The following is a 27065-nucleotide window of genomic DNA, read 5'->3' as shown; positions in this document are numbered from 1 at the left end:
ATTTTATACTGGAGCTGTCACCATACTGATAATTTTTACCCTCAGGTAGCCATAGTGACGTGCTTAGCATTTTTTTTATCACTTTAACGAGAGGCAATTCTGTTTAGGAATTTGAACTATTATCTGTGCAGGTCCAGGTTTTGGTCCAGGTTTTGTGGCTTGGATGTTAACTCCTTTCTCTGTACAAATACTGTATATTAAGTACTACTCTACCTCAGTTAATAAATCTCCTGACTCCGGAACATCTTAAATTCCCTGATATATGTGGACTATAACTTGTTTTACTTAGAGGAAACTAAGATCACTTAAACCAGCATTTGAAGGGATTGATCTGTACTGGCAGCCAATCACTGCCTTGAGCTCCTGGAGTAGGCTTGTCAGCCTGGCATTCCTGGTGACCTCAATGGCCCCGAGTCCATTAAAATGGACTACTTGGAAGAAAACTTTCAGAACATACTGTATTAGGCACTTACCTTCCCTTGGAAAATACTTTCTTAGTCATTTGGAGGTACAATTTTGCCTATTGGGACATTCCTCATAATAAATAATTGACTTGAACTTCCTAATTTGTAGTTCCCATCTTAATTCCATCCAGTGACTGCAGACTGATACTACATGATAACCACATAGTAACATTCAACCAATCCAGTGAAAAACTCTGCAATCTTCCATAACCTCGGACTTGGTGCCTATTTGTGGTTTCTTCATCTTTGATTTACAGCTTACATTGATAACTGCCAGGAAGAGAAGTGCTATTCTAGGAGGAGTGCTATTCTAGAAATGTGGAATATTGTTTACTTTGGATGAAGAGAGCAGCAGTGGGGACTGCATGGTAGGTTGTGTTTATTTTGCTTGACCTGGAGGTTATTGAGATTCCTGGAGGATTCAGTCTACTGTCTTCCTTTCAGCCTCTGCCAGTTTTGTTATAGTTATCTTTGAAATTTTAGCAATAAGGTCAGGGTGGTGATATTCACTGAGTGAGTGTTAGTTCCTCCACTTAAGTTGGCTTTTCTACAAACATAACAGTTCCGTCCCATCTCTCCCATGAGTAAGAATTACATTTTTCATTCTTTGATATTTGTCAAAGATACCAGATAATTTCCATGTGTAAGAAGCTTAAATACAGTTTTAGTGTGGCTTTGCAAAGACTCACCTTTTAGTTTTTTTGTATTAGAGGGCACAGATTTTTTTTTCAAAGCATGTCATTTGGGAGGTTTTTGGAAATTTGAATATTAGTGGTCTGATTTTGTGGGGAAGTTTGTAATATCCCAAACAAAATGTAGAGAGGCTGGAGAAGTGGCCTAAGGTCTGCACGTGGCCCTTTTTGTTCAACACTTCTCCTTTCTCATGCCATGGTTGGGTTCCTAATGGGTATCCAGGCGGAGCCACCTTTGTTCAGTGAGCCATTTTGTCCTCGCTTCTCCTGGGGGAGGTGTGAGTAGGAGACATTTGTTTGATTACAGACCACACTGCAGTGGTGATGATGTCAATGAGAAGCTAAAAGTGAATTTTGACAAGACTAACAGTGTGAATTCCGAAATGACGGTAGGTTTAACAGAGGCTGGTTCTACAACTGTTTTCAGCAGCTTGCAAAATGTGTGTTGGGCCACCCACACTTCCTTCCTCTAACCACTCCCGCACACTTCAGTTGCTTCTGCTCTCTTAGCTGGGAGAACATCAGTATATTCTTGCAACACGTACTAGTACTTGTTTCTCAAACATGAATTTCCATATTATGAACACTCTTGATTACTTGGCCTGTTTCATTTAGGTCCAGCCTAGTTACATGCATGTGTGAGCCTATGCAAAATAGGAAGACTGCATTAGAATGGCCTAATTTAGTGGTTTCCCTGCTTTAAAAGATGTCATCTTAGCTATGTAGTCATTAAAAATACTGATTTAGGATAACTAAGTGCATGGAAAAATGTTCATCATATAGAAGAAAAAGTAGTTATCACACACTTCACATACAATATCTTAGTTTTGTAAAGAAGCATAGGTGTAAATGATATATACGCAAACCTGAAGAGAGGTCATCCTCGGTATTATAGGAGGGGTTTTCTAGGCTCTGTTGTGCTTCTCTGCGTTTTCCAAATTTTCTAAAGTGAACTTGTATTGCTTTGTGGGGAGAAATACTTAAAAATGGATACAACCCTCTTCCCCCCTGTATTCGTGTGGGGTGTGTATGTGTGTGTGTGTGTGTGTGTGTGTGTATGTGTATTCCATTTTACTTAAAAATTTGTGTCTGGGCATATATTATACATAGAAAATAATTTGGAAGGCTCTGCACCAAAATGTTAACAGATTATCACAGAGGGTAGAATTATGGATGATTTTTAAAAAATTCTCCTCTTCGCAAATCTCTGTGTTCTAATTGTATGTTTTCCTACATTGTACAGCTACTCCTTTTATAATTGAAACAAAAATACTAAAAGGAAAGTGATAGGAAAGTGAAAAAGCAGGATGCAAAATACAAAGTTATGTACAGAATGATCACACCTTTGTAAAACAAAGCAGAAGCTAGATGTGAATTTCGCAGAAAGACCACCAAAACATGAGTACTGGTCATCCTCTGTGGTAGGGCGGTGGGTGCCTCTGTATTCTTTCTACTTTCTATTTTGTATTTTTGAGATTTTTCTATAAAAATATATTACTTCGATGGGAAAAATGTAAAGGATTTGATAGAAAGTCATCCTAGTATCATTTTAAAAGCAAATGCTTAGATTTTATGCAATGCTTTATTGCAAAATCGTCAGACTTTGATGCTTAACTAGAGACGTTATTTCTTTTATCAACCTTATGGCACCCATTTTCAATTTAATACATTTTAGGAAAATGAACAGCAGAATTTTTATGAAAGTTAAAGGGAGATGATAGCTCAGTAAATTCATTTTCTTGAAGTTGAGTGGAAAACTAAGCGTTTCTGTTTGGGTGAGGGAGAATCCCATCATTGTAACAGTGGTGTTGGTCGCGGGAGCTAGTAGTTAATGAATGTTTACTCTGTGCCAGATTTTATGCTACACATTTTACCCATGTTAATTCATTTAATTCTCACCACAACCTATGAGGTTCTACTCTTACTACTAACAATTTCTAATGAGGAAACTGACCATACAGAGAGATCAGGTTTTGCTCAGGTCCCATAGCTAGTGATCTGTGCGCTGGGGTTCAAACCCAGCCATTGGCCGTCAGAACCAGGGTCACCCCGGGCTACCACACTGCCGTGCCATAGAGACTGGAGATGAAACAGGCTGTTGCAAGAGAAGCAGAGACAGGTGATGGGAAGAACTACTGTATCCCTCTTGGAGCTGAAGGGCAAGGTAGCAGCCCGCCTCTGTCACTAGATGTGGGCCTGTGCCTGTGATTTTGCTGGCCCCGTATGTGCTGCAGAGCTGTTGCCACCTCTCTTCATCCCCTCCTTCCCAGCACTAAACTTGTTTTCACATCCACCTTTCCTACTTTCTTCTCTCACCTTTCCTGTCTGTTTTCCCCCAAGCCCATGTGAACCTGAGCTTAAGGATTACCTGGACACGCCCCTTCAGTGGATTGTGTAAATTGCCTTTGGCCTAGTCTGAATCTGTAGGCCTCTCAGTTATTTGTGTGGAATTTCAGTGTTCTGGAAAGGCCGGCAAGGCCACCTCAAGTCAGCACTCCCTGCCCGTGCCATGAGCTTCGGTACCAGGGATCTGCTCACATTCTCCTCGTTCACAGTGCTAGTCTCGTTTCTTCTTTACTGTCAAATGGAAAGCCTCTAATGCAACGGTGTTTTTGTGGTCCCTGGTGGTGGCGTGAGCACCGATTTCTGCTGGCCTGCTAGAGGACAGTGTGTTGGAAAGGTTGCCCTCCTCCTCCGCTATTGACGTGAGTGTTTCATGAGCCTGGGGGGCTCCTGCAGACAAGTTGGGCTTCAAAGCCACAGGAGCGGGATTGGAGTCACAGATTCTGCTTCTTGCTCAACTTTGAGCCTCCTTGTGCTACAAGGATTCTGTGAAAAGCAGATTTGCTGCCTGTTACCGAGGACGCATTTAGAAAATGGCGAATTTACTGTTGTTCATTATTATTGTTTCCTGCTCATTCCAGTGGAATAGTCTTTCTGACCTGTCTACCTGGAACAATCTCTGTGTATCTGTTCACTGAAATTCCTGTTTACTAAGGATCCCTTGAATGGGTTGTGATTCATAGAGGAGAGAAAGATAGTGGGAGACTGGGTCCCTAAAGACAAACACGTCATTTATATATGTTTGTCTGGATCCAGTCTTAGGGGATGTATTTGGACTTCAAGCAAAGTTAAAACAAATAGAACTAAACAAAAATTCTTTTTCTGTGTTTTCTTTTAGGAGAAAGAAGCAACTAACAAGACACAGTAATAACACGGATTATTCAGTATGCGGTTTGCAGGGTATGTCTTGGAGCCAGTAAAAAGAGTCACCTTTATATAAGCTACCTCTTAACATTTAGCATTGATGTTTTCGATGATTTTCAAGCACTGCAAGATCCTCAAAGATCAAAACATGACTTAATTACTTCCTGTGTAACTCAAAATACACTTGATAGTAAGATTAGACAGTGGACTAGTATTTAAAAAGATACTCAGTAAAAAGGATGTTTTCCCTCCCAATCTTTAGTTAATCATAACATCATAATGGTTTTAGGTAAGAGTTGTAGTTTCATAAACACTTAAAAAGGGGTGTGTGTACAAAAAAAAGTACAAAAAAATTCTTTGATAGTAAGAGTGATTAGTCATTTCACTACAGGGTAGTCTGTCTTTTTGAAGAGACCCTATAAGATTCTTTCCCATGAACTTGATAGTAGATTAAAAATTATTTAATAATGCCCTTTTGCTGGCACAGTTCTGGGAAGAGAAATGTCAGAGTGTGAATAGTAACTATCTCTGGGTGTCTGAGTCCCTGAAAAAGACTTTTCCCCTTATCTGTATATTCATTTATTATTTCTGCAGTAAACCAAAAAGTTTAAAACTAATTAATTACATTAAAGTTTAATTTAAACAAACTTAAATCTGATTTATATGCCACTTTCCAGGAATACTTCTAAACTAAAGTGATAGATGAAAAAAACATATTATATAACTTGGGGGCAGCCTGAAGAAGTTTGTTTTGAAAACTAAAGTTGCATTTGCAAACTTATACAATAGAAACGTAGACTTGGGTAGAATTTTAAGAATAATTACTGCCCTTATATAATTAATTGAAGTTAAAGATTTAAAGATAGTTTTCTGCCCCCTGGAGTTAGCTTAGAGTTTCTATATTTGAAAATTAAATATGCCTGAATTAAACTTCCTTTTAGAGAACTACTGTGCAAAGGAAGCAATATCTTTCCAGTTGGAGTTTCTTGTTAATCTTGTCATTAAAATTATTGATTAGCTCAGACGCCAAAAATAATACACTGTATAGAAGAAATTTTTTCCCCCCAATATTTGTTCATAGTACTGGTTTCTTATTTTTAAAATCTTAATAGAAACAGAATTAACAATTTAGTTTTGGTTTCTGAAATTAATTTCAGAAATAATATAAGTACTGTTCTTAGTAACAAAAATAACTGAAAATGTGAAACTACCTACCGGGAGCATTAAAAAGTCTGTACCGAGAGGATGAACATGCAGTAATAAGAAGGAGCTAGTCTTGGGAGAGTAGCTGTGTTATTCCCCATTGGATTTTGTTATTTAGTTCTGTTAAATTGTGGTCTGAGAAAATAATCGTGGGAGTTCAGTCAGTGTGATTTAAATTGACATCTTAATATGTATAATTTTATACATTTATTTGTTTTTCTGAGTCAGGATCATTTATAAGAACCTATTTCTATATTTAGGGTTTATATATTATAAAGGTTGAGAATTTTAAATGCCATGTGACGTTGGTCTTTAAGACTTAAATAGTTTAAGAATGCATGTTTGTTTATTCTTGAAATACGAGCAGAGCGTGGTAGATTGTTTGAGAGTGGAAAAACCGTAATAAAGATAAGCATAACTGACGAGTCTAAAGAGTGAGTATCAGTCAGGAACTATCTATTAAGCACCTATTGTGCCAGATACTGTTCCAGGCACTAGTGACACAAGAGCAAACAATTGCCTTGTAAACATTTTGGAAAAAAGTTGCATTTCAAAATTTAACAAAATTTTGATTACCTGTTATATGTGAAACATTGTTCTGGATGTTAGAGGAGGGTAGAAGAAAAAAATAGAACCCTGGAGACCTCAAGAACCTTGCAGTTTCAGAATGGAGATGGCATATATAAAAACCTATAGTTTTATTCCACATGGGATGGAGGTGTCCCAAGAGGATACAGAGAGGGAAAGTAATTCCCGCTGGGAGAGTAAGCAAAGGCTTCACTAAAGGAATTTTTTTTTTTTTTTTTTTTGGTATTCATAGGAAATAGTGCTAGTCTTGGAATAACAGGAAAAGTTGGGTTTCTGTCCAAATGTTTATTCTTTGTGTTTTCCCTTTCTTGTCAATTCTTGCCTTTTTTTTTAAGACACTAATTGCAATTACTTTTGGAAAATGTTTTTTTTAAACATAGCTTATCAAGCTTGCCAGTTTTCTTATTTTTGACATCACCAGAAAATGTTTTAACAAACTTAATTGTTTTGCAGTTTGTAAAATTTAATATGGTATTTAAATTTTCAGCTTTTATCATGTAAACTCTAAATATATAATTAGGTTATTATAAATGGCCCTCATTTTATGTTTCAATTTATTTACTTCAAGCTTATTTTAATTTTTTTTAAAATGAAGCTGTAAAAGGAAAAGTCACAGAACCTTGATTTTGTTTCTCCTCTTATTTTATAGATGTCCATGGCAACATTGAAAATGAATTCCTTATTTTCACCAGACATTCTTATATGAGAAGATCCATTTCAAACAGTCTAAATATTTTTTCTTCTGTCGGACCAGCATGGCAGGATTCAAGCGAGGGTATGATGGAAAGATTGCTGGATTATATGATCTGGATAAAACCTTGGGTCGAGGTCACTTTGCAGTGGTTAAACTTGCCAGGCATGTCTTTACAGGTGAAAAAGTGGCAGTCAAAGTTATTGACAAGACAAAATTGGACACACTAGCTACTGGTCATCTTTTCCAAGAAGTGAGGTGCATGAAACTCGTGCAGCACCCCAACATCGTTCGCCTCTATGAAGTTATTGACACCCAGACCAAACTATACCTTATCCTAGAACTTGGGGATGGAGGAGATATGTTCGATTACATCATGAAACACGAGGAAGGACTTAACGAAGACTTAGCCAAGAAGTACTTTGCTCAGATAGTTCATGCTATATCTTACTGCCATAAACTCCATGTGGTTCACAGAGACTTAAAGCCAGAGAACGTGGTCTTTTTTGAAAAACAAGGTCTTGTAAAGTTGACAGACTTTGGTTTCAGTAACAAATTTCAACCAGGGAAGAAACTCACTACAAGCTGTGGATCTCTTGCATATTCTGCTCCAGAAATTCTGCTTGGTGATGAGTATGATGCACCCGCAGTAGGTAGGTTACCTTCCAGTATTTGAACTCTGCTGTTTTAGTAGTTGGTCAAATCAGTTGTTTATCTAAAAATAGTTCTAAGAGAACTTCTATGAAATGTGTTGTAATTAACAGATTGGGTTTTAGGAATGCCATGCTTATATCCCTAAAGCTGGCAGTTAGTTTATTTTACCCTTTAAATGGCAAAATTTTAAAGTATGTGTGTCAGCACAAAGGAAAACGAGTAAGTTATCATGTAAGGTAATCTCTTATCGGCTGATTGTAATTTTTTTAAGGTCTGAATACTTTTACTATCTTCTTAGATTAGTCGTCTTCTTCCTATGAATACTGTTTAATAGTCATTGAGACCCATTTTGGAAAGGTATTAGGAACATTACAGTGCAATGTGAAGAATTTGGGCATTGGAACCATTTATTAACTGTGACCTTGAACAGTGTGTACTTGACCTCTCTGCTTCATTTCTTTATCCCTAAAATAGAATCAGATCAGATACAGGTATTGTCCTTACACTTGTATTTGAATGGTAATTTGGCTGGGTATAGAAATACATTTTTAAAATCATCTTCCTCCCAACTTTGAAGATATTTTCCTGTCTTCTTTTTGCCCCTAAAGTTGCCAGTGCAAAGTTTGATGTGAGACTAATTTTATTTTCATTTCATTCATTCATTCTGTGAAGCATAGTTTAATACTTCTGAGAGTGCTCCATTAAGTGGGTTTTCTTGTGTAGCCTTCTGTTTGATGCACTGATTTCTCATGGTGTGCTCATTTTGCCTAGGTGCTTGGGGATTGTTAGTTGTATGTTTTATCTGTTTTTGAAATTCCCCCATATCTGTCTGTGAGAATGATGTCTGAGGATTGTAGTCTGCTTACAGTGAGTGTGGGAAAGGAGCAAGGTGTGGCCAAATGGGATGTCCTGAGGTCTGGTCTCACTAATTGACAGGCTGTCAGCACACCTCTGCCCCTAAGGCCCACAGCCAGTCCACCCTCCTCCATCAAATGTCTGCTTATTTGTGCTTGGTGAGTTACTGGCTGAGAGGAGTTAATCCCGCTAGGGGCTGTCTTGGTGCAATTCCTTCTTGTTTCCACTCTGTGCCTTCTAGAAAGAAATACCCCAAAACTCCTGCCATGTGGGTTTTGGGGCTCTGGTTTCCTCTTTCAATCTGATCCTACCTGCTATCTACCCTTTTTGTCATATCTAGGGATATGGGGAGAGAAGGGTGGCTATATCCCCTCAGTGAGCTATTGATTCAGTTGTCTCTGTGGGCTTTCTGGAATGTATATGCCAGTGCAGCGGTGTACGTAGTGAAAAAGTCGGTATTGCTGCTTGTATCAGTTTAGACAGTGGAGGGGCAGGCAGGGGAATGAATCTGCCTGCTGGGGTAAGGGACGTGCCATACCTTTTGCTCTGGAGAGATCAGGCTCTGCCTTGCTGCTTGCCTTGTGGGTGGCCTACTTGTAGTGAGGCTCCAAGTGACTTCTGGCTGGGGGTGGACGGGTTCCCAAAGTAGCTTTGGGAAAGAGCTTACTCTGCGCTAGAAAGCAAAACTAAAGCATGCTTTAAAGATTTCTTCCTTATAGAAACTCTAAAATGGGAAAACTCTTAGATCACAGATACAACATTTCAATTGTAAAACCCTGACATTGTTTATGACTTGTTTCCTACTTCACTAAAATGTTTAAGTCATTTTCAAGTTCAAATGAATTAAATTTAGTCTTGAGAACTTTGCCATCTCACTTGAGATTCAGAGGCTTCCTAGGACGTTATAGCTCTGGAACTGAGAACCCCTATATTACATGCTTCCTAGTTTATAGACAAACTATTTGAAAGATGAACTGTCCAGTCTCTGCATTAATTTACTGTTTGGTAAATTAATATGCAATAGATGTCATTGAAAGTTAAATTACTTACAGCATGGCTCCATATTAATGCAGTGCAAAGGCTTGGATTTAGAGTCAGTGCATATAGCTTTTTGGGATATAAACAAACCATCTATGCATTCTCTACAATTTGCAGTTTAGCTTTTAATGGAGATTATCCAATTATGAAAAGTGTCCCCATGCCTATGAATATGAAAAAACTTAATTATTTTCTTCATAAATCTGTACTTTGCCCTACATTACAATATTACTGTTTGCTGGCTCTCAATAAACTAGGTATAGAGGGGAAAATCCTCAGCTTGATCAAGAGTGTCTATAAAAAACCTGTAGCTAACATACTTAATGGTGAAGGACTGAATGCTTTCCCCGTGAGCTCGGAAACATGGCAAAGATGTATACTCACCACTGTATTCAACATAGTACTGAAAGGCGTACAGATTAGAAAGGAAGAAATAAAACCATCTCAACCTGCAGAAGACATGATTGCCTACAATGGAAAATCTGAAGGTATCTACAGAAAAATTGCTAGAACCAATAATAAATTCAGCAAGATCACAGGATACAAGATTACATAAAAATCAATTGCATTTCGATATATTAACAGATGTGTGGAGACTGAAGTTTAAAATAATACTATTTATAATCACACCAAAGAAAATGTATGCATCTAACAAAACACACATAGCAAAAATAATTTATGCTGAGAATTACAAAATGCTAATGAAGGAAATCAAAGAAGACCGAAATAGAGAGACAAACCGTGTTTGTGAATGGCAAGCAACATAATCCAGATGTCAGTTTTTCCCAAGTTGATCTGTAGATTTATGAAAAGCCCTGGAACATTTTTGTAGACATAGACAACATTATTCTAACATTTGTATGGAAAGGCCAGGAACCTAGAATAGCTAGAACAACTATGAAAAAGAATAAGAAAAGGATAACTACTGCAACCTCTCTGGGAAATAGTTTGGCAAGTTTATAAAACTAAATACTGTATGTACTGCTATACAACCCCGATTGCAGGGTTTATCCCAGAGAAATGAATACCTGCACATGGATGTTCAGAGCAGCTTTATGTGTAACAGCCACAACCTGGAAACAACCCAGGTGTCCTTCAGTGGGTGAAGGTGAGACTGGTTCCTCCTTGCCCTGGAGTACTATACAGCAATAAAAGGGAACAGACTGTTGATGCAACAGTTTGGATGGATCTCAAGGGGGTTATGCTGAGTGAAAAAAGCCAGTCTCAGAACCTTACGTACTGTATAATTCCGTTTACCGTACGTAACTCTCAAAATTACAGAATTATGATGAACAGATTGGTGGTTGCCAGGGATTCAAGATGGTGGCGAGTGGTGTCGCTATAAAGAGTTAGCATGAAGGAGCCCCGTGGTGATGGAACACTTTTGTATGTGGTGGCAGTTACATGAATCTACACGTGACAAAATTGCATGGAAACTACATACACAAATGAGTGATGAAATCTGAATAAGCTACGTGGACTTGACCAATGGCAGTTTCCTGGTTTCTGTATTGTGCTACAGCTAAGCAAGCTGTTGCTGCTGGGGGAACTGGGTGAAGAGTACATGGGAGCTCCGTGGGTTTCTGTTGTTTGTTTTGGCAACTCCTGTAAATCTAATTATTTCAAAATAAAAAGTTAAAAACTAATATTCATTGCCAGAAAGCCAAATAATTCGCTGTAGATGTTCCTGAGATGTGTAGGGGTAATTTTTACTTTATTTTTAATAATAATGCCTGATTATGGTCTTGGAATGAAAGTTGCTATGATAGAAACACACTGGGTTTTTGCAGTGTTCAAATGCATACTAACAACGTCAGTCTTATACTATATTTTTAAAAATAAGAACAATTTTAAAACCAGGTAATCAACCAAAAATTATCCTACAGCCACTTAGGTGAGAGCATTTAGCCTTCACCACGTTAAAAGTATGTATTTATATTTATTTTAGAGCAGTAGTTCTTAACTTTTTCTTAATGCCTTAAGATCTGATGAAGGCTATGGACACATCTTGAAATTGTGTCCTTAAGATATTAATAAATATCTTTAATTATTCCTTTCTTTGACCTAACTTATTGCAGGTGAAGAACATCTTAAAATCCAGTGAATTTAAAAATGACTACCTGGTCTACCTGAAAAGAATTGCCTTGTCTTGTAAAAAAGTAGATTAGTAAAACATAAGTTGAGACATTCTTGACTATTAATTTATATGCAACTTATGGTTTGTATGATATTTGAGTTTTTTGAAGTCTTGGCATATTGAAGCCAAGAGTTGTGGTTAAACTAGAGCCACATTTAATGTACTTAAGGCAGTTGTTCCTTGCTTCTAATCCTGTGATAAAATATCTCAATATATGCCCTCCTAATAGCAAATGACTGGCCACCAAAAGAACTTATTGTAGCATTATGTGTATACGCATATGTTCAAATATTTAAATATTAAAACATTTTTTGAAGGATTACTCCTTCCTTTACAGATAGTACCTTGTTTCCCCAAAAATAAGACCTAGCTGAACCATCAGTTCTAATGCGTCTTTTGGAGCAAAGTGTAATATAAGACCTGGTCTTATTTTACTATAAGACTGGGTATAATATAATATAATATAATACAATAGAATATAATATAATACCGGGTCTTATATAATATAACATAGTATAATATAAGACTGGGTCTTTATTAATTTTTGTTCCAAAAGACACATTAGAGCTGATGGTCTGGCTAGGTCTTATTTTCGGGGAAACACGGTACTACCTAAGCCATAATACCTTTGTAGTAGAACTTTAAAATAGTCCAAAAGACATCCACAAATTGGAAAATTTCTCTTTGGTTTATATAAATCTGCTATTATAGTTTATGTCATGAATTGATAACTCCTTGCTTTTATTTCAGTTTATTCCAGAAAAGCTGTAAGATACTTGCTTTTACGCCACACCAAATCTGTGTACAGTTTTATTTCCCATCACAAACTTACCATTTCTTAGAGAGAGAGACAATGTTTCTTAGTAATGTTTCAGTGTTTCCTGACTTGGACCTTCTCTTTCCAGAGTTAGAACCTGGTTAAATTGTATATTACTTGCTCTTAGACTATTTGACATTTGGACATAATGGGCCCTGATAGTTTCTAGATTAGAAGACCTTTGACTTGTGTACAGCTTTAGGACCGAGTGTGGAGTTTGGGATTATACATTTTTAAGGGTTGATTTGTGCCCTTTCTCTGCCTACCGAAGAAAATTTGGTCTGCTTTAAAGTAGTAGTACCTTGTTTTATCTTAAAAGGTAAACATAAAACCTGCCTGCATGATATGTGCCCAGTAGAAAATGCCTTGCACTGTGAGGTCCAGGCCTGCTCACACATGTAGCTTTCAGTTGTTGAGAACTAAACAACATATCCGTAGAAACGTGGTACATGCCCTTCAAGATCCAGCTGCCAAGTGCAAGCAAGGTCACATACTCTGAAAGACACCTTTTACAAAGTATAATATCATTTCCTCATATAAAACCAAAGAAAAATGAAAATCCTCCCCTAAACTTTCTGAAGTTTTACATGCCTATGAGAAATGACAGTTATTTCAGAAGTCACAATGAATCGATCTGGCATGAACCCTCTGTAAATAAAAGCACTTTATTCAGTATTCTGTATATTCCTTATAATGTGAATGTTGTACAGTTAAGTATTTGGGAAACAGGAAGCAGAGTTTCTGTGCCTTGAGTAAAATCTTTTGGGTTTTATAAATAAGGTACTGTTGAATTTAATACTTGTAATAAAGATTCTTGAGCATGAAATGTTAGTGGTGGTATAATCTATAGGTACCATAAACATGGCTTTTGCAGGCTAACTCAATCATTGATTTTTCAGCAAGAGGCCTGAAAAATATGTTACAAATGATTTGTGTGTTTTTAATGTTTTCCCTACTGCATTTTTAGCTCTGGTGTTTATTGTTCTGACTGTGTTATAAGGCTCAGATCAAATGAAATATATGTTGACACTATTTTGAAAAGTATAATTTACTCTACCGCACTAGTGGTATGGTAAGATTTGAACTGGTGGTTCTCAATACCCGTCCGTTTCTCCTAAGGGAGATTGAAACAAACAAAAAAAAACAAACCTTGCTGGGCCCACCCCTAGAGATTCTGACTCAGGTAGTCTTGGGTGAGGCCAACACCGAGAAGCTTCCTTAGGTTCTGATGTGCATCCAGCCTTGCCTACCGCTGATTTAAACCCATAGAATCAAATGTCTTTGGTTCTTAGTGGTAACAGATGCCAACATTTTAATTCTAATGTTCTTTAAAGAATAAGTGTTAGGGGGAAATTTTTTTAACCTCTTTGATTTCAAACAGTGAACAAGAATGTCTATTTCTTCTTTTTTGATGTTGATAGTCGAGCTTAAATTCCCCCCCCGCCCCGCCCCCATTTAATCACACTCTGTGCTTATTCAGGGATAAGTTAGTGAAAAACAGTTTCCTTTGGAATTTTTCCTGATGCTGTTCCACTTCCTGGATCTTCAGGCTGGAAGTTCCTCGGGCACCCTTGTCCCTGCCTCTCCTCTGAGGAGCCCAGAGACTGTCCTGTCTGCTTTCCTCCCACTGCCATCCCCTGAGCGTCTAGTCAGGGTGTCCCTGGCCTCCTGCAGGGCCAGAGGGGCCTCACCCAGAATCCTTTCTTCATCCAGAAGATTCCTAAAACCTTCGCAGTTTTCTAAGGGCTCTTACTACTGTTAACTCAGCAGGGTGTTTATTTTAAGTGGGCCTTAGTGTACATCTTACTCCTTTCCTCTAAAATCCTGTGTGGAAAGACAAAGTTGTGCAGGGCTGATAATTGTGGGTCCTATTGGAATAAAAACCTGATGTCACTACTCAGCTACTTTGCAAACTAGAGCCCAAGCTCCGAGTCTTTGGGTATTTCTACTGAAGAGGTAGAAATTTGTGTATCTTAGAAGATAAGAGAAGGAAGGCATTTTAGAAGCATGGTGCCATTCCTTTGTTTCCAGCTGCCAAGGTTTTCAGATGTCAACAGGTCGAGATGAGAGGAGGCCCTCGGGCTTTGGGCCAGGGTGAGTCGGGAATTGCTAGAAGGGGAAGGGAATTCCACAGGCCGAGGTGAAGTCTCAGGTAACCACCACTCACAAGCAAAATAATGCTTGTCAGTTCCTTTGGGTCTGTTCCTTTTATTCTCTTCCTGTCAGTCCTCTGCTCAGAACACGTTCAAGACTCCCGTTTCATCCAGAACCCAAACGAGGGCCCTCCCAGGGGTCCGCATGGCCCTCATGGTTGGCTTCCCCCTTCTCCCCGTTTCTTCCTGGACATGGACCTCCCATGGAAGCAGTTGCTCGCGCCGCTCCGTCCAGCCACCCTGGCTCCTTGCTCTTAGTCACGTTCCACACCCACTCCTGCCTCAGGTCCCTTCCGTCTGCCATCCCTCTGCCTACACTGCTCCTGTCCATGTGCCACCCTCTTGGCGAGGCCCCATCACTGCCTCCTCCTGAACTTGATTCCTTTCTCTGGTCTGTTACTTCCGCTTGGGAAATGGGGACAGTAATAGTTTCTGCCTTTAGGGTGGTTGTAGGGATTAGGTGAATGAATACACAGGAAGTACCGAGCATCGCGCCAGCGGCCAGATCCGCGGCCGTAGGCAGCTGGGAGTCTCGGCTCGTCCTCTCCTGGAGACATCACAGGACGGCTTATGTTTCTGTGGTGCCCTGGCTGCCAGTTTAAGGATCACAGCCTGTTTTCCTTCTGAGGTGCTTTCTTCGGCTGTGGAAATTCGTCCTCGGGAGAATTTCTGAAATGTTCTGAAATGTTGGCTGCCGTGGGAAAAGGGGGAGGAAGTGCAGGCCAGGACCTTTGCTCGTATGTTTTTCTCCCACGCGTTTTTAGTTGTCTTTAACTTTCAGAACGTTAGGTTATTTGTATTTAGGGAATAGGTTAACTTCTAAAGTAGATACTTGTCTCTGTGTGTCTGTGTGTTTAATGTTAGATAAAAGAAAAATGAAAGTCCTGGTATTTCATAACTGGTTAGTTTCTTGGATCTTCAGAAAAGCTTTTCAGACCACCCCAACAGTAACTATTTTAATACAGAAATGCGTACAGAAACTGAAACCACTTCTGTTCACTGCAGGTTGTAGTATAGGAAACATTTAGGGAGTCGAAAACATCACATCTGCTTGGGTATTTCTTTAAGCTTGTTTTTTTTGTGAGGGGTGGGGTGGAGAAACATAAACCTACTGAAGAGTTTGGTTCTCAAAACAAAAAATCAGTCGTCGGAACCAAGTTGAACACAATAAATTTGGAATCCTGTTAGTCAGATGACACATATCTGCACGGACTCCGAACGGGCAAGTGAAGTTGTTGTGTTTTTAAGAACTGTGGAAGAATGTCTGCCGTGCATACCGGGCACCGGGCTTACCGACTGTGGGTGCACACTCTGAGGTGGACCTGGCACCAGTCAGTGGCAGGTCTGTTCTGGTGAGACCCTGTCCCATCACGTCAGGAAGTTGCATGTAAGATCCTGGAGTTATGACCGTGACTCCCCGAATGGCAGCTTGGGAAACAATCACATTAACATCCAGAGTGTGGTTTACCTCTTTGTAGGCCGTGGCTTCTGGCAGTCGATTGTCACGTGGTCATGTTGACTTTGGGGGAGAAAGGTGGAGAGCAGACGCAGAACAGGGCGCCACACAGCTCAGCCAAGTTCATCAGCGGAGACTGTACCATGGGGCTGGGGCTTCATGACAACTGAGTCCAGATCCACGTCCTTCGCTGTTCCTATATTTCTTATTCTCATCATTCTATGTAGCCCATTTTCTGTATGACGAGCTTTGTCTTTGGAAAACACCGACTTACCTAATTTACCTTGATTTATTAGCCTTATAGTGATGTATTTAAAATCATATCCAGTATAGTGTAAAACAGTGCCTCATTTAATAGTTTAAAATATTAATTCAGAATTATTTTAAACCCTGGAACCTAAGGAAAAAATTGTAGGGCTTCAGCGTCTGTGGCACTGTCTGAGTAGGAAAACAAGACTGGAGTGAGACCCTTTTCGTAGATATAGTATTAGTTTCTGGCGCATGGGACAAAGCCGGGCACAGAGTAGGCGCAAAAGTGGTTGGATAAAAATAATGGAGGAGTTGTATGTAGATGGCTAAAAAAAGAGGCTGATGAAATGCAGAGGGTACATGCCCTGGTTGACTGTCCCTTTGGAATTGGATGGGGGGATGCCAAGCTTTGCATACTCCAGATGGCTCGCTTGTCCCCCTTGCTCAATAGTGAGGTCCTTGAGAGAGGGCACTGTGTGTTTGTTTATATCTTATCTGTGTCCCATCCTCATGGCTTGGTAAATACGACAGGCTGTTAATGTTTATTTAAATGAATAAATATAACAGAGATGAACTACAGAAATGAAAATGGACATTCTTCTAAACTTCTTTACGAAGTTTAATGGTGGTCGCCCTCCTGGCTCTACTTGGTCTCCTAGTTCACATAGTACTTCCTTTTTCTTGGCTTCTGTATGTATATTTAATGAGTTCTAGACTCACCATGAGTCCGAGGAAAGCTGTACTTCCTCTCTTCAAAGAGATGCAGAGATACAGTTTCAGAGGTGTGCGATGGACCACCAGGAAGCCCTGTGTCACAAGGTATTTTTTTTTAAAGATCTAATTGGGGAAAGCTACGAATTTGTGGCTGAACCTTACCCCTCCTTAGACACTGTCATGTTGTGATGACACCAGGAAAACTGAGGTTTACCCCAAATGTCTGTGGCCCCATAACCCTGCCCCTTTTTTTGTCCCTTCATCACATTTTATAAGACTGTTAGGGATTTTTCTGAAACATCAGTGAGTTTACTATTTGAGTTTTCCAAATCATTGAAGGAAGTTATTTGTGCTAAAAAAATTACAATTAAAATAATTCCTGCTGTAGCTGTTCATGCTGTGAAGAGGTTGGTCTCTGAATCCCTGAAGGGAACGTGGCCGAGCCAAGTGTCCCCAGACCACAGGTTGAGAATTACCTGTGTCTCAGTGAGTAGAGGACATGTCCAGGCTTTTTAAAATTACCTTTTACATTCCTATAAAGACCTTTCTGCTTATTTAGTTAAAGTATGTCCACATCATTGTATTCTGATAAGTGCAGCTAATTTTTAATTACGTTTTTCACAATAAATGAATGCTCTTGTAAGATAATTCAAATATACAGAAGTATATTGAATAAAAAGTATAAAATCCCTTTTGCTTGTCCCTGCCAGGCTCTCTCCTGTGCTCAGAGGTCATGGTTTTTATCAATCCTTGCATCTCTGCACTGCTGCATGTAGCACTCTTTGCCCAGGCACCCTCTCAGAAATTACCAGATTAAGTGGTGCTGCCTGCGGTTATCGCAGAGAGAACGAAGGTGCACACAAACCAGGTAGCTTGGCCAAGAACACGGAGCTGATTAAATGGCCAGGGTAGAATTTGAACCCAGGTCTCCTGGAGGAAATCGCACAACTGTCATGTTTTGCTTGGCGTATCTTTCCCTCCTCATCTGTCAAGGTCACTTCCTGATTGGTGCCAAATCTGATGTGTGAAGTGATTTGTGAGAGAATGCTGAGTTGCAAGGGTGTCTTCTTCTCTGCTGTGGGTTTCTGTGAGCGTGTGCAGTCCCACAGGGTGTGATCGATAACCTTCTGACTCCTTTAACTGTTTCCTGTTTTCTTTTGACTTGAAAAACAAGTTTGCACAAGACCTTAAACAAATGACTAAAACAAACTGCAGCTTGTCTTCACTGATCGCCCCCCCACACACAGACACACACACACTCTTACACTCTCTCACATTCACTCCGAGCACTTCTTCCTCGCCTTTCCCTCCTAACTTTTTTTGGAAGGACATGAATGACCACCAGCTGCCCCTGGGCCCTCCCCTCCGCCACAGCTGCCTTTGCAGGGCCCTGCCCAGTGTGTGCAGACGCGCTGCTTTCTCCTTAGTTTCAAGTTCACTCCATTCAGCAAACTTCTGTCTGGCGGCACTACCTCGTGGAGGGGCTTACTCTGCATCCTGGAAAGCTGTGTGTAATGGAGGAGGACAGGAGAGGAGCTGGAATTCCAGCTCTTTGTGTTGCTGCGGGTCACCAGGTGGCCCTGCTCGCAGGCAGGGGGGCAGTGGGGAGACCTCGGGACGTTGAGGGTCATGGGCGCCTCTGAGGAGTCTAAGCACGTGATGGAATTGCAGGCGCTGCTGGCCTGGAAGTCGGAGGACCCAGGAGCACAGAGTCTGGGGTGTCTCCTAAGTTTTGGTTGGGTGGAGGTGCCAGTGACCCCGCGAGAACACGGGTTTGGGTCAAAGACGGTAGCTAGTCTGGGCAGCATTGATTGATTGTTCAAGTCCCCATGGAGCGGTTAGCATTTGAACGAATTCAGGCCTGGGAAAGAAAGGTTTTGAAATAGATGTGATGGCATTCATTCTTTATTTATTTTTTAAGAGAAGAAATAATTCCTTGTTGAATAATAAAACTTTGCTTCTAAATCACGTGCTGATAAAACCAGGAATAATTTAGATGTCTTAAAACACGGACTTGCCCAAATTCTTCATTGCTCCAAATGACCTGACACTTTGTTACTTTCACAGTGGTCTCGAGTCATGTCCCTTAGAACCAATCACTAGTCTTGTTAGGAGCGAGAAAGAAGCTTTAGAGCTCTGGGTGGTTTGAATGCAGGTGAGGAGCTCACCCAGGGGACCATCGGCAGCGGTTTCTGAGTGTCAGAAAAGGACAAAGGTCCTGGGTTTCCTTAGGGAGCTCCCGGGGCCTCCACACTTCTGTGACAGTCCTTGCTATTCTAAGAAAGCACTGCCGTGTACGTTAGTACTGGGTCATGTTGTCAGTTTTGCTGGTGACCACAATTGGAACTGCAAAGTGGTTGCATAAATCCTGCCGGTTGTAAGTGCTGTGGTAAAAGATGTTGGTCCCCACTTCACTGTAGTGCTTTTAGAACGTTCTATTCTTACTGCTGCCTTTATGACTCATGGCTACACTGATGAAAAAAGCCAGAGACAAGAATAGAGGTTTCTACCTAAAGCCTTTCTTCTGGTCTTCCCATTTTTATGACCGCGTTTCCCCCAAATTAAGACCTAGTCGGACCATCAGCTCTAATGCGTCTTTTGGAGTAAAAATTAATATAAGACCCGGTCTTATTATACTATAAGACCGGGTCTAATATAATATAATATAAAGAATAATAATATAATATAATACTGGGTCTTATATTAATTTTTGCTCCAAAAGATGCATTAGAGCTGATGGTCTGGCTAGGTCTCATTTTTGGGAAAACACGGTACGTGGTAATCCCTGTTCTTTCTTTTGCTGTCTAGATAATTCCCTTCAGAAATGAGTTTTTAGAAAACCTCTCAGTAGTCATGACATTCTCCCCACCCTCTTTTGACAATTGCTTTTTCTGAAATCAGTCATTAGTGTGTTGTTCCTTTATTGTTTTGTTTTCATTTTGATCTTTTGTTAGCCTGCCTAAAATGAACTTTGTAGTACAAGCTCCCCCGCCAATACTAGAAGTAGCGTGATTCAATTGCATCGTGATAAATGGGCCTGCTGCATGGTAGCCACGGAGACTTCAGTGCTCATCTCTGAGATCTTACTTCCAGCCAGCTTGAGAGCCGGGAAGGGGGAACAATAACTCCCAGCTGTATACTAACCAGACTTCATTAGCTTTCCAACCCTTCCCACAGTTCCATGAGTTAGAAGATTATTTTTTTTTAACCAAAGGAACGGTATTAATATTTTATTTTTCCATTTTTTATTAACCAAAGGCCTATAGATAGGTCTAAAACTCAAAATATGCTTAAAATAGTATCAACATTTTGATTTTTCAGATGATTGATGTTTATTTACCTGTGTACCTTTAATATGAATAGACAATTCTATTAACATTTCAAAAAAATGAAAGTAATGTAAAGCCCTGTTCAGTGCTGTTTCTTTCCCCTCACTACTCCTCTCCTCTGTCCCCCATAACAGACTTGGTGGGTCCCTTGTGGTCCTAGGATCTCAAGCTGAGGCCATGCGCTGGACCTTGGGAGTTTGTAGTTTTATTAGCAAGTTGTTTTTTCTTTGTTTTTGTTTGTTGGTTTTTTTAAATGGGAAAAGGTCATTAAAAATATTCACTAAAAGGAATTTTTATTAAGACAAGTACCACCTCCCTCCCCTATTATATAATAGATAATCCTTCTTGATAACATTCTTGATCCTGTAATACCAGGTATCTAGTCATGGAGAGCCCAGTCCTGAATCATCACTTTTTTTTTTTTTAATCTGTGTTACTAAGAGGCCTTTCTTATTCCTCTCCCCCATCTCTGTGAGTTTTTCTTCTCTGTGGTGGTTTTGTGCCTTCTTGAACTCACCTCCTTTCCGTTTCTGTTACCCACTGTCTGTTTCTCACGGTGAACTGGAGCCCTGTAAGGGTGACACCCTCACCTCTCTGTGTTCGCTGGTGCCTAGAACAGTGCCTGGCACAGGGGACCGAGAGTGGGGCAGCAGCAGCCGCCTCCTAGGAAAGCTGTGTGCTGGCTTCTGTCCTGAGGACTTCGCATGGATTCGCTCACAATGCTTTTAATGTCCACAGCAGCTTTAAGAGGAAGTACATTGCGGTCGCTATTCCCATTTGAAAGATGAGGGACACGTTTTTAAATAACTTAGTCATACTACTTTGTGTTTCTTTCGTGACTGTTTTTAGCTCTTTCCTTTGGCCCTTAGGGTGAAAAAATAAAATGATTCAAAGACAAAAAGTAGAGAAAGAAGAGAAAAAGTCTGGAAAATAAGGAAATGGAACAAATAGTCCCCTGAAAAATCATGTTATTTCGCTGAGGGGATCAGTTGCCCTTTCTGAAACTTTGTCCCCTTAGTTACACTGCCGTTCTCCTATAGTGTAAATGCTTCCAATTATGTCATTTCACTTTGCAAACTACTTGGGATAGCATTGTATTCCCAAGTTTCCCAAATTTTAAACATTTCCATGTTCAGAAATGATTTGAGCCCTAACTGGAAACTGTGTGTCTGTGTATATTTATGTTGTTTTTCATTTTTATTCTTCTAATCATGCATCACTTCCTAACAAGTAGACTGTGTTGGTTTGCTTGGGCAAATGATCCTGAAGAGAACATTTCCAAATAGTTGGACTGCCTAGTAGCTGTTGAGGTTAATATTTAACAGAAAAAGAAAGTTTTCTTTAACCAAATGAGAATTGGGGTATTGGGTAATCATTAGTTGATACTTATATTATTCATTATAATTTTAAAATACCAGTTTTGTGTAATTGCACTGTCAGATATCATCTCCAGTTTAGCATAAAGAAAAAATAAAAAACCGACTAGTGTATCCACAGTTGAAGTCTGAGATGGTAGAAGAAATAATGTAACCAAACTCATTTTATAAAAATTGTTTTTGTAGGATTTGTGCGAAAATGTATGAATTGATTGTATCTCAAATATGTATGTATTAATGGTTAGGTTTGGGTATGGTAGTATCATTAGACATTGTTAATATTATAACAACTGAAGAAAATTTTTATTTTGACTGTCCTGATTTTTGTTTATGGATGTTTTTATAAGCCATTTAAAAATCTGCCCTTCTTTGTGAAGGAAATTGCCAAGTATATATTATAAACAAAAACTTGGTGAAATTCCAAGTGAAAGATGGGTTTACTTTATAGTTAATTTCTAGAATATAATTGTTTTGTAAAATGAGGGACACGTTCATTAAAAGGATAATTGTAATTGCCACTTGTTCAGACTGGTGGCTTTAGAGTTGGGGCAGGTGATCAAAAATAGCAAGTTCAAGTTGTACAGAAAGGGTTTGAGTTAAACATCAACCTATATAAATTTCCTTTACAAATCTTAATAAGGTACCACTAGCATTGGGGTAATAAATTCTTTTCACTGGATAGTTACACAGCTGTGTCACTAGTCACCATTAGTCAGAGTGTTTGACTTTGAATGGGGATGGCCCTCTGGATTCCAAGGTCAAGGTAAAGAAATGTGGGTCAATCAGTGGAGTGGAGTCCTGAGCCAGCTCACTGTCCTGGAGCTGTAGGTCCAATAACTCATGTATCTGCCAAGCAATGCCAGGCAGACCTCTTAGGGACACCGCAGACCCAAGGGTTTGGACTGAATGGTCCTTAGGTCCCTTTCATTCTCATTCTATAAATGTTTTAATGTTAATAGATTTTTCCATCTGCTTCACTAATTTCCATTGGAGCATCCTTAGTAAAATTTATTGTACATATAAAAAAAATCACAGTGTGTATAGCTTTTGGGTTTTTTTTGCCTTTATTACCCTCTTTGTATAGTTTGGGCCAAGGAAAAGGTATTTTATTGACAAGTTTTAATTCTCTTGGAAAATAACATGGAACCTACATTATTTTGGTTTAAGCTTAAATGGAAACAGCAGTTGAGATGTGGTGACAAAGGCCACATGGCCTGCCCTCCATTCTCCTTTTGTGTTCTAGAAACCTTCTTGAATTTCTCTCTTCTAATATGAATGTTTATATAATCATGTCTATACTTTAGTTTTTTGAATGAATTTACATGATGCCCGTCCTAAAAGGATTCATCCTTTTTTCATCTGAAAAAACATCATTTTCCCATCCAGTTGAGGGCTTTGCTTTTTATTTAAAGGCAAGAAGTAAGGGGCTATTTGTTGTTATAGGAGTTAGTCTAATGCTAGAGTTGGCAGGCCCTTCAGATGTCAACTAGTCCAGACCTATAGTCAGTGCCTTATGCAGAGTATCAGACAGATGGTTGCCCAGCCTTTGCTGGAATACGTACAGTGACGGGAAACTTAGTACCTTTTTCAGGGTTTTAACAGCTTTATTAAGTAGCGCCTGCTGTTTTTAAGCCAAAGTGTGCCTCCTGGTTGCTGACACCTTTGGTCCTAGTTCTTTCCTCTCAAATAATACACAACCAGTCTTTTTTCCTTATTGACAGCCCAGGAATATTTCTCCCCTCTTTGAGCTTCGATTTTCTCATCTATAAAATGACCATGAGTTGTGTGATCTGGTTACCTCACCAGGATGAGGTAAAGAACAACTGAGATAATTGTGACCGTAGGCAGAGTATTAATGTCTTACCGTGTTTCCCCGAAAATCAGACCTAACAGGAAAATAATCCCTAGCAGGTTTTTCAGGAGGACATCCCCTGAACATAAGCCCTAATGCATCTTTTGGAGCAAAAGATAAGACCTGGTCTTATTTTCGGGGAAACACAGCAGTTGTATCACTGGTGTGTGATGTAATGGGAAACACAGCCGTTGTGTGTCCATCGGTTTGGGAACCTGAATACGGAACTCCCGGCTGATGCTCTTGCCATTAACAAATGAATGAATTCATCTCTTCATTGAACTCTTATTGACCATTTGCTCTGTGCCTGGCACTTGCTTGGGCCTTAAATGAGTAAAAAACAGTAAATAGGACAGAATCCTTCTCTGCCTTATTGAGGCTTTTCTTCCTTAGATCTTTTTACTTTGAGATAAAAATGCTTTGGATTGTTAAACATAAACTAATATTGTTAGTCTGCTTTTACTCAACTGGTTTTGGTTTTCTAACGAGTCCAATATTTAACAGTACGTCTTTGATTTATAGATATATGGAGTCTGGGAGTGATCCTTTTCATGTTGGTGTGTGGGCAGCCGCCCTTTCAAGAGGCCAACGACAGTGAAACGTTGACGATGATCATGGATTGTAAATACACTGTGCCATCCCACGTGTCCAAAGAGTGTAAAGAGTAAGTAAGAACAAAAAGCATGTAGTATCTGGGTTCATTTTAACTTTTGAACTTAATATATCTAGTGTTTTGTGGTTTGGGGAGTTAACGCCAGAACGTGATTTGAAATTTAATATTAAGAGTACAGAATGTATTCCTTTTCTTAAATATGCCAGTTTTCCTGAAACCTATTACATGCCTCTTCAGTCTCCAGGAGTGCTGGCTACTTTCGCTTGAAGAAATCAGCAGCAGAACTCTGTGCATTTGCAAACAGCACGACCACCTGGAATTATTTTAAGTTCCAGAGACAAGTTAGGGCATTTTCTTTTCTGAAATAGACCATCAGCACACCATTTTAGGATTTACATGGTGCGTCTCACAATTTTATTTGCAAACCCCTCCCCCCAGTTGACTGAAGAGCTCTGTTTTGGTTTATGTGACTCTGGGAAGCCAGCAACCAAAAGTACACTCAGGTTGATTATTTGGAATATAAAGTTCTGTGTGTAGTGAGAAATACGGGAATGGAATAAAGGAACTGTTGGAAGTTCAGTATTTCATTGACGTTCTGGGTGATATTTTTCAATAAGCTCAGCTGAGATTATAGCTGCCACTTAAAGGATTTTGCTGTAGTAACAGTTTTGAGTTTCTCCCATCGGCTGCCAGTCTAACAGCCTGAGGAATCTTTTCACCAGGCAGTGCCCTGTCTTAGGCCATGTGCTAGATAGATACTAGTTAAGAATCTAGGTTTTCGAACTCTGGTTTCCAAGACTGGCTTCTCCTTCTAATGATGTGAGAACGGTAGAACCTACCTTTTAGGGTTATTGTGAAAATTAAATGGATTAGTGTATTTAAAACTCTTAGCTCGGTCCCTAGCCCATTGGAAGCACTCGATATGAATATTGATGATGTTTATGCCCTTATTCTTCTCCACCCCAGGTAGCAGGGCTGCTGTCTGTGGGCATATGGTGTGTGCATGTCAGGTGTTTGTAAGTCAAGGAGTATCTCCATAGTTCCTACTGAAAAACTAAGACAGACTTATTTTTATATTGACATATATCATCCAAAAGAATGATTAAAATGTGTGTGTAATAAAATGAACACCTGTGTACTCGTATCCAGCATAAGAAAGAGAAGCCTTCTCTGTGTCTCCCTCCTGGAGGAATTATCTTTGATAATCATAGGCCCATTCACTTCTCTACTTTTTCTTGTGTTGATTTTGCTAAATTGTGTTTTTTAAGGAACTCGTTCATTTTATCTAAATTTTCAAATTTATTGGCCTCAAGTATTTGTAATGTCTTCTAAATATATTTTTAAAGTCGGTAGATCAGTGGGGACATTGCTCTTTTTTCATTCCAATATTGAGCGTTTTTGCCTTCTCTTAGTTTTGTCTTGATCAGCCTAGCCTGAGGTTTGTTAATTTTATTAATCTTTCAAAGAACTACCTTTGTCTTTATTAATTTACTGTTATATTTTTTGTTTTATGTTACTAATATTCTTTTTTCTTGTCTGTATTATTTCCTCCTACCTGTTTGGTGAGCTAATTCTTTTGTTTTTTTTCCTTTATGTTATGTTGGACACTCAGCTCCCAAATTTTCCTCTTCTAATGTGATAGTTAAGGCTATAAATTGCTTTCTAGTACCATTTCTGCTGCATCCCACTAACTTTTACTTTAGTCCTTTTGTTATTATTCAGTTCTGAGTAGATTTTCTAGTTTCTTTGGTTTATTTGGCCCATGAGTTTTTGAGGCGTGTTTTAAATCTTTAACTAGTTTTTCTAATTAGCTTTGTTACTCATTTCTAACTTGCTTGCATTGTGATCCAAGAATATAATATAGTCTATATGGTGCTATATTTTTTTCCAAATTGTTAAAGCCCGCTCATGGCCTAGCATGGAGCCAATTTTTGTAAATAATCCTTTTGTTCTGGAAAAGCATGTATATTTTCTCCAATTGTTGAGGTCAGAGTTCTATATAAACCCTAAAGATCAAGCTTGTTAATTATGCTGTTCAAAATTACTTACATCCTTTCTGAGTTTTTGGATTGTTTGATCAAATACTTACTGAGATACTCTTCCACTGTGATGGTGGATTTATTATTTTATTCTTGGAGATCTGTCAGGTTTTGTTTTGAATGTTATTTTGGTACAAACAAGTTGAAAACTTGTTTCTTCCAGGTGAATTGAACGTTTGTATTACTATTTATCTCTAAGGCTTTTTGCCTTAAAGTCAATCTGTGTTACCTAGTTTCAGTTAATCTTTTGGTTACCATGCATGTGCTGTGTAATTTTCCATTTTTTTACTTTAAGCCTTTAATTGTCTTGGTTTAAGTACATCTTTTTTTTAACAACTGGGAACTGGGTTTTTCTTTAATCCCATCTGAGCATTTCTGTCTTTTAATTGGAGAGTTAATTCCATTTATATTTATTCTGTTCACTAATAAATGTAAATATATATGCCATCTTTTTATATGCTTTGTATTTGTCCTACCTTTTTTTTTTTTTTTTTTTTTTTATCCTGTCCTTTGGGATTGATGGAGGTTTTTATTTTTCTCCTTATTTGACTTGCTCCCCTCACCTAGCTTGGAAGTTGTAATCAATTATTTTAGCGATTTTCCTTTCTCTATTTTAATACACACATACATCTTTGTATACTTAATTTAATAAAATCTAGCTATTCCTTTATTCTCTTCCTAAACAACAGAAAATCTTTACAACACTTCATCATTCAATATTTTAGTAATCTTTTTTAACTCCATAAATTAGACAGTATTATCATTTATATAGTAAAAAATTGTTTAGAATTACTCAGATGTTTGATAAGAACTTTGTTTATCCTTCTAGATGGGATCACATTCTTCTGCCAAAATTACATCCTTTAGAACTTTTTTTGATGAGCATCTGTTGGTGAACAACTTTCTCAGTTTTTACTTGACAATGTCTTTGTCTCACA

General features: G+C 38.9%; 1 protein-coding gene across 4 annotated transcripts in view; it reads left to right on the top strand.

Annotated features, from left to right (window-relative positions):
* Positions 1-27065, top strand: part of SNRK (SNF related kinase) — a 48187-nt gene that overhangs the window by 9096 nt on the left and 12026 nt on the right. For 2 of the 4 annotated variants that reach the window (XM_033132077.1, XM_033132073.1), the window contains 4 exons: positions 4338-4399; positions 6804-6929; positions 7025-7498; positions 23998-24139. In XM_033132077.1, coding sequence (XP_032987968.1) covers positions 6857-6929; positions 7025-7498; positions 23998-24139 — 689 coding nt within the window. In that variant the 5' untranslated portion in view covers positions 4338-4399; positions 6804-6856. Of the gene's footprint in view, positions 1-767; positions 833-4337; positions 4400-6803; positions 7499-23997; positions 24140-27065 lie in introns of those variants that run through there. The other 2 variants (XM_033132074.1, XM_033132076.1) reach the window with 2 other exon arrangements.

The sequence above is a fragment of the Rhinolophus ferrumequinum genome, chromosome 17 (genome assembly GCF_004115265.2).
Source record: "Rhinolophus ferrumequinum isolate MPI-CBG mRhiFer1 chromosome 17, mRhiFer1_v1.p, whole genome shotgun sequence".
Lineage (NCBI taxonomy): Eukaryota > Metazoa > Chordata > Mammalia > Chiroptera > Rhinolophidae > Rhinolophus > Rhinolophus ferrumequinum.
Note: the sequence above shows the minus strand (reverse complement) of the source record. Positions and strands in the feature narration are given on the sequence as shown.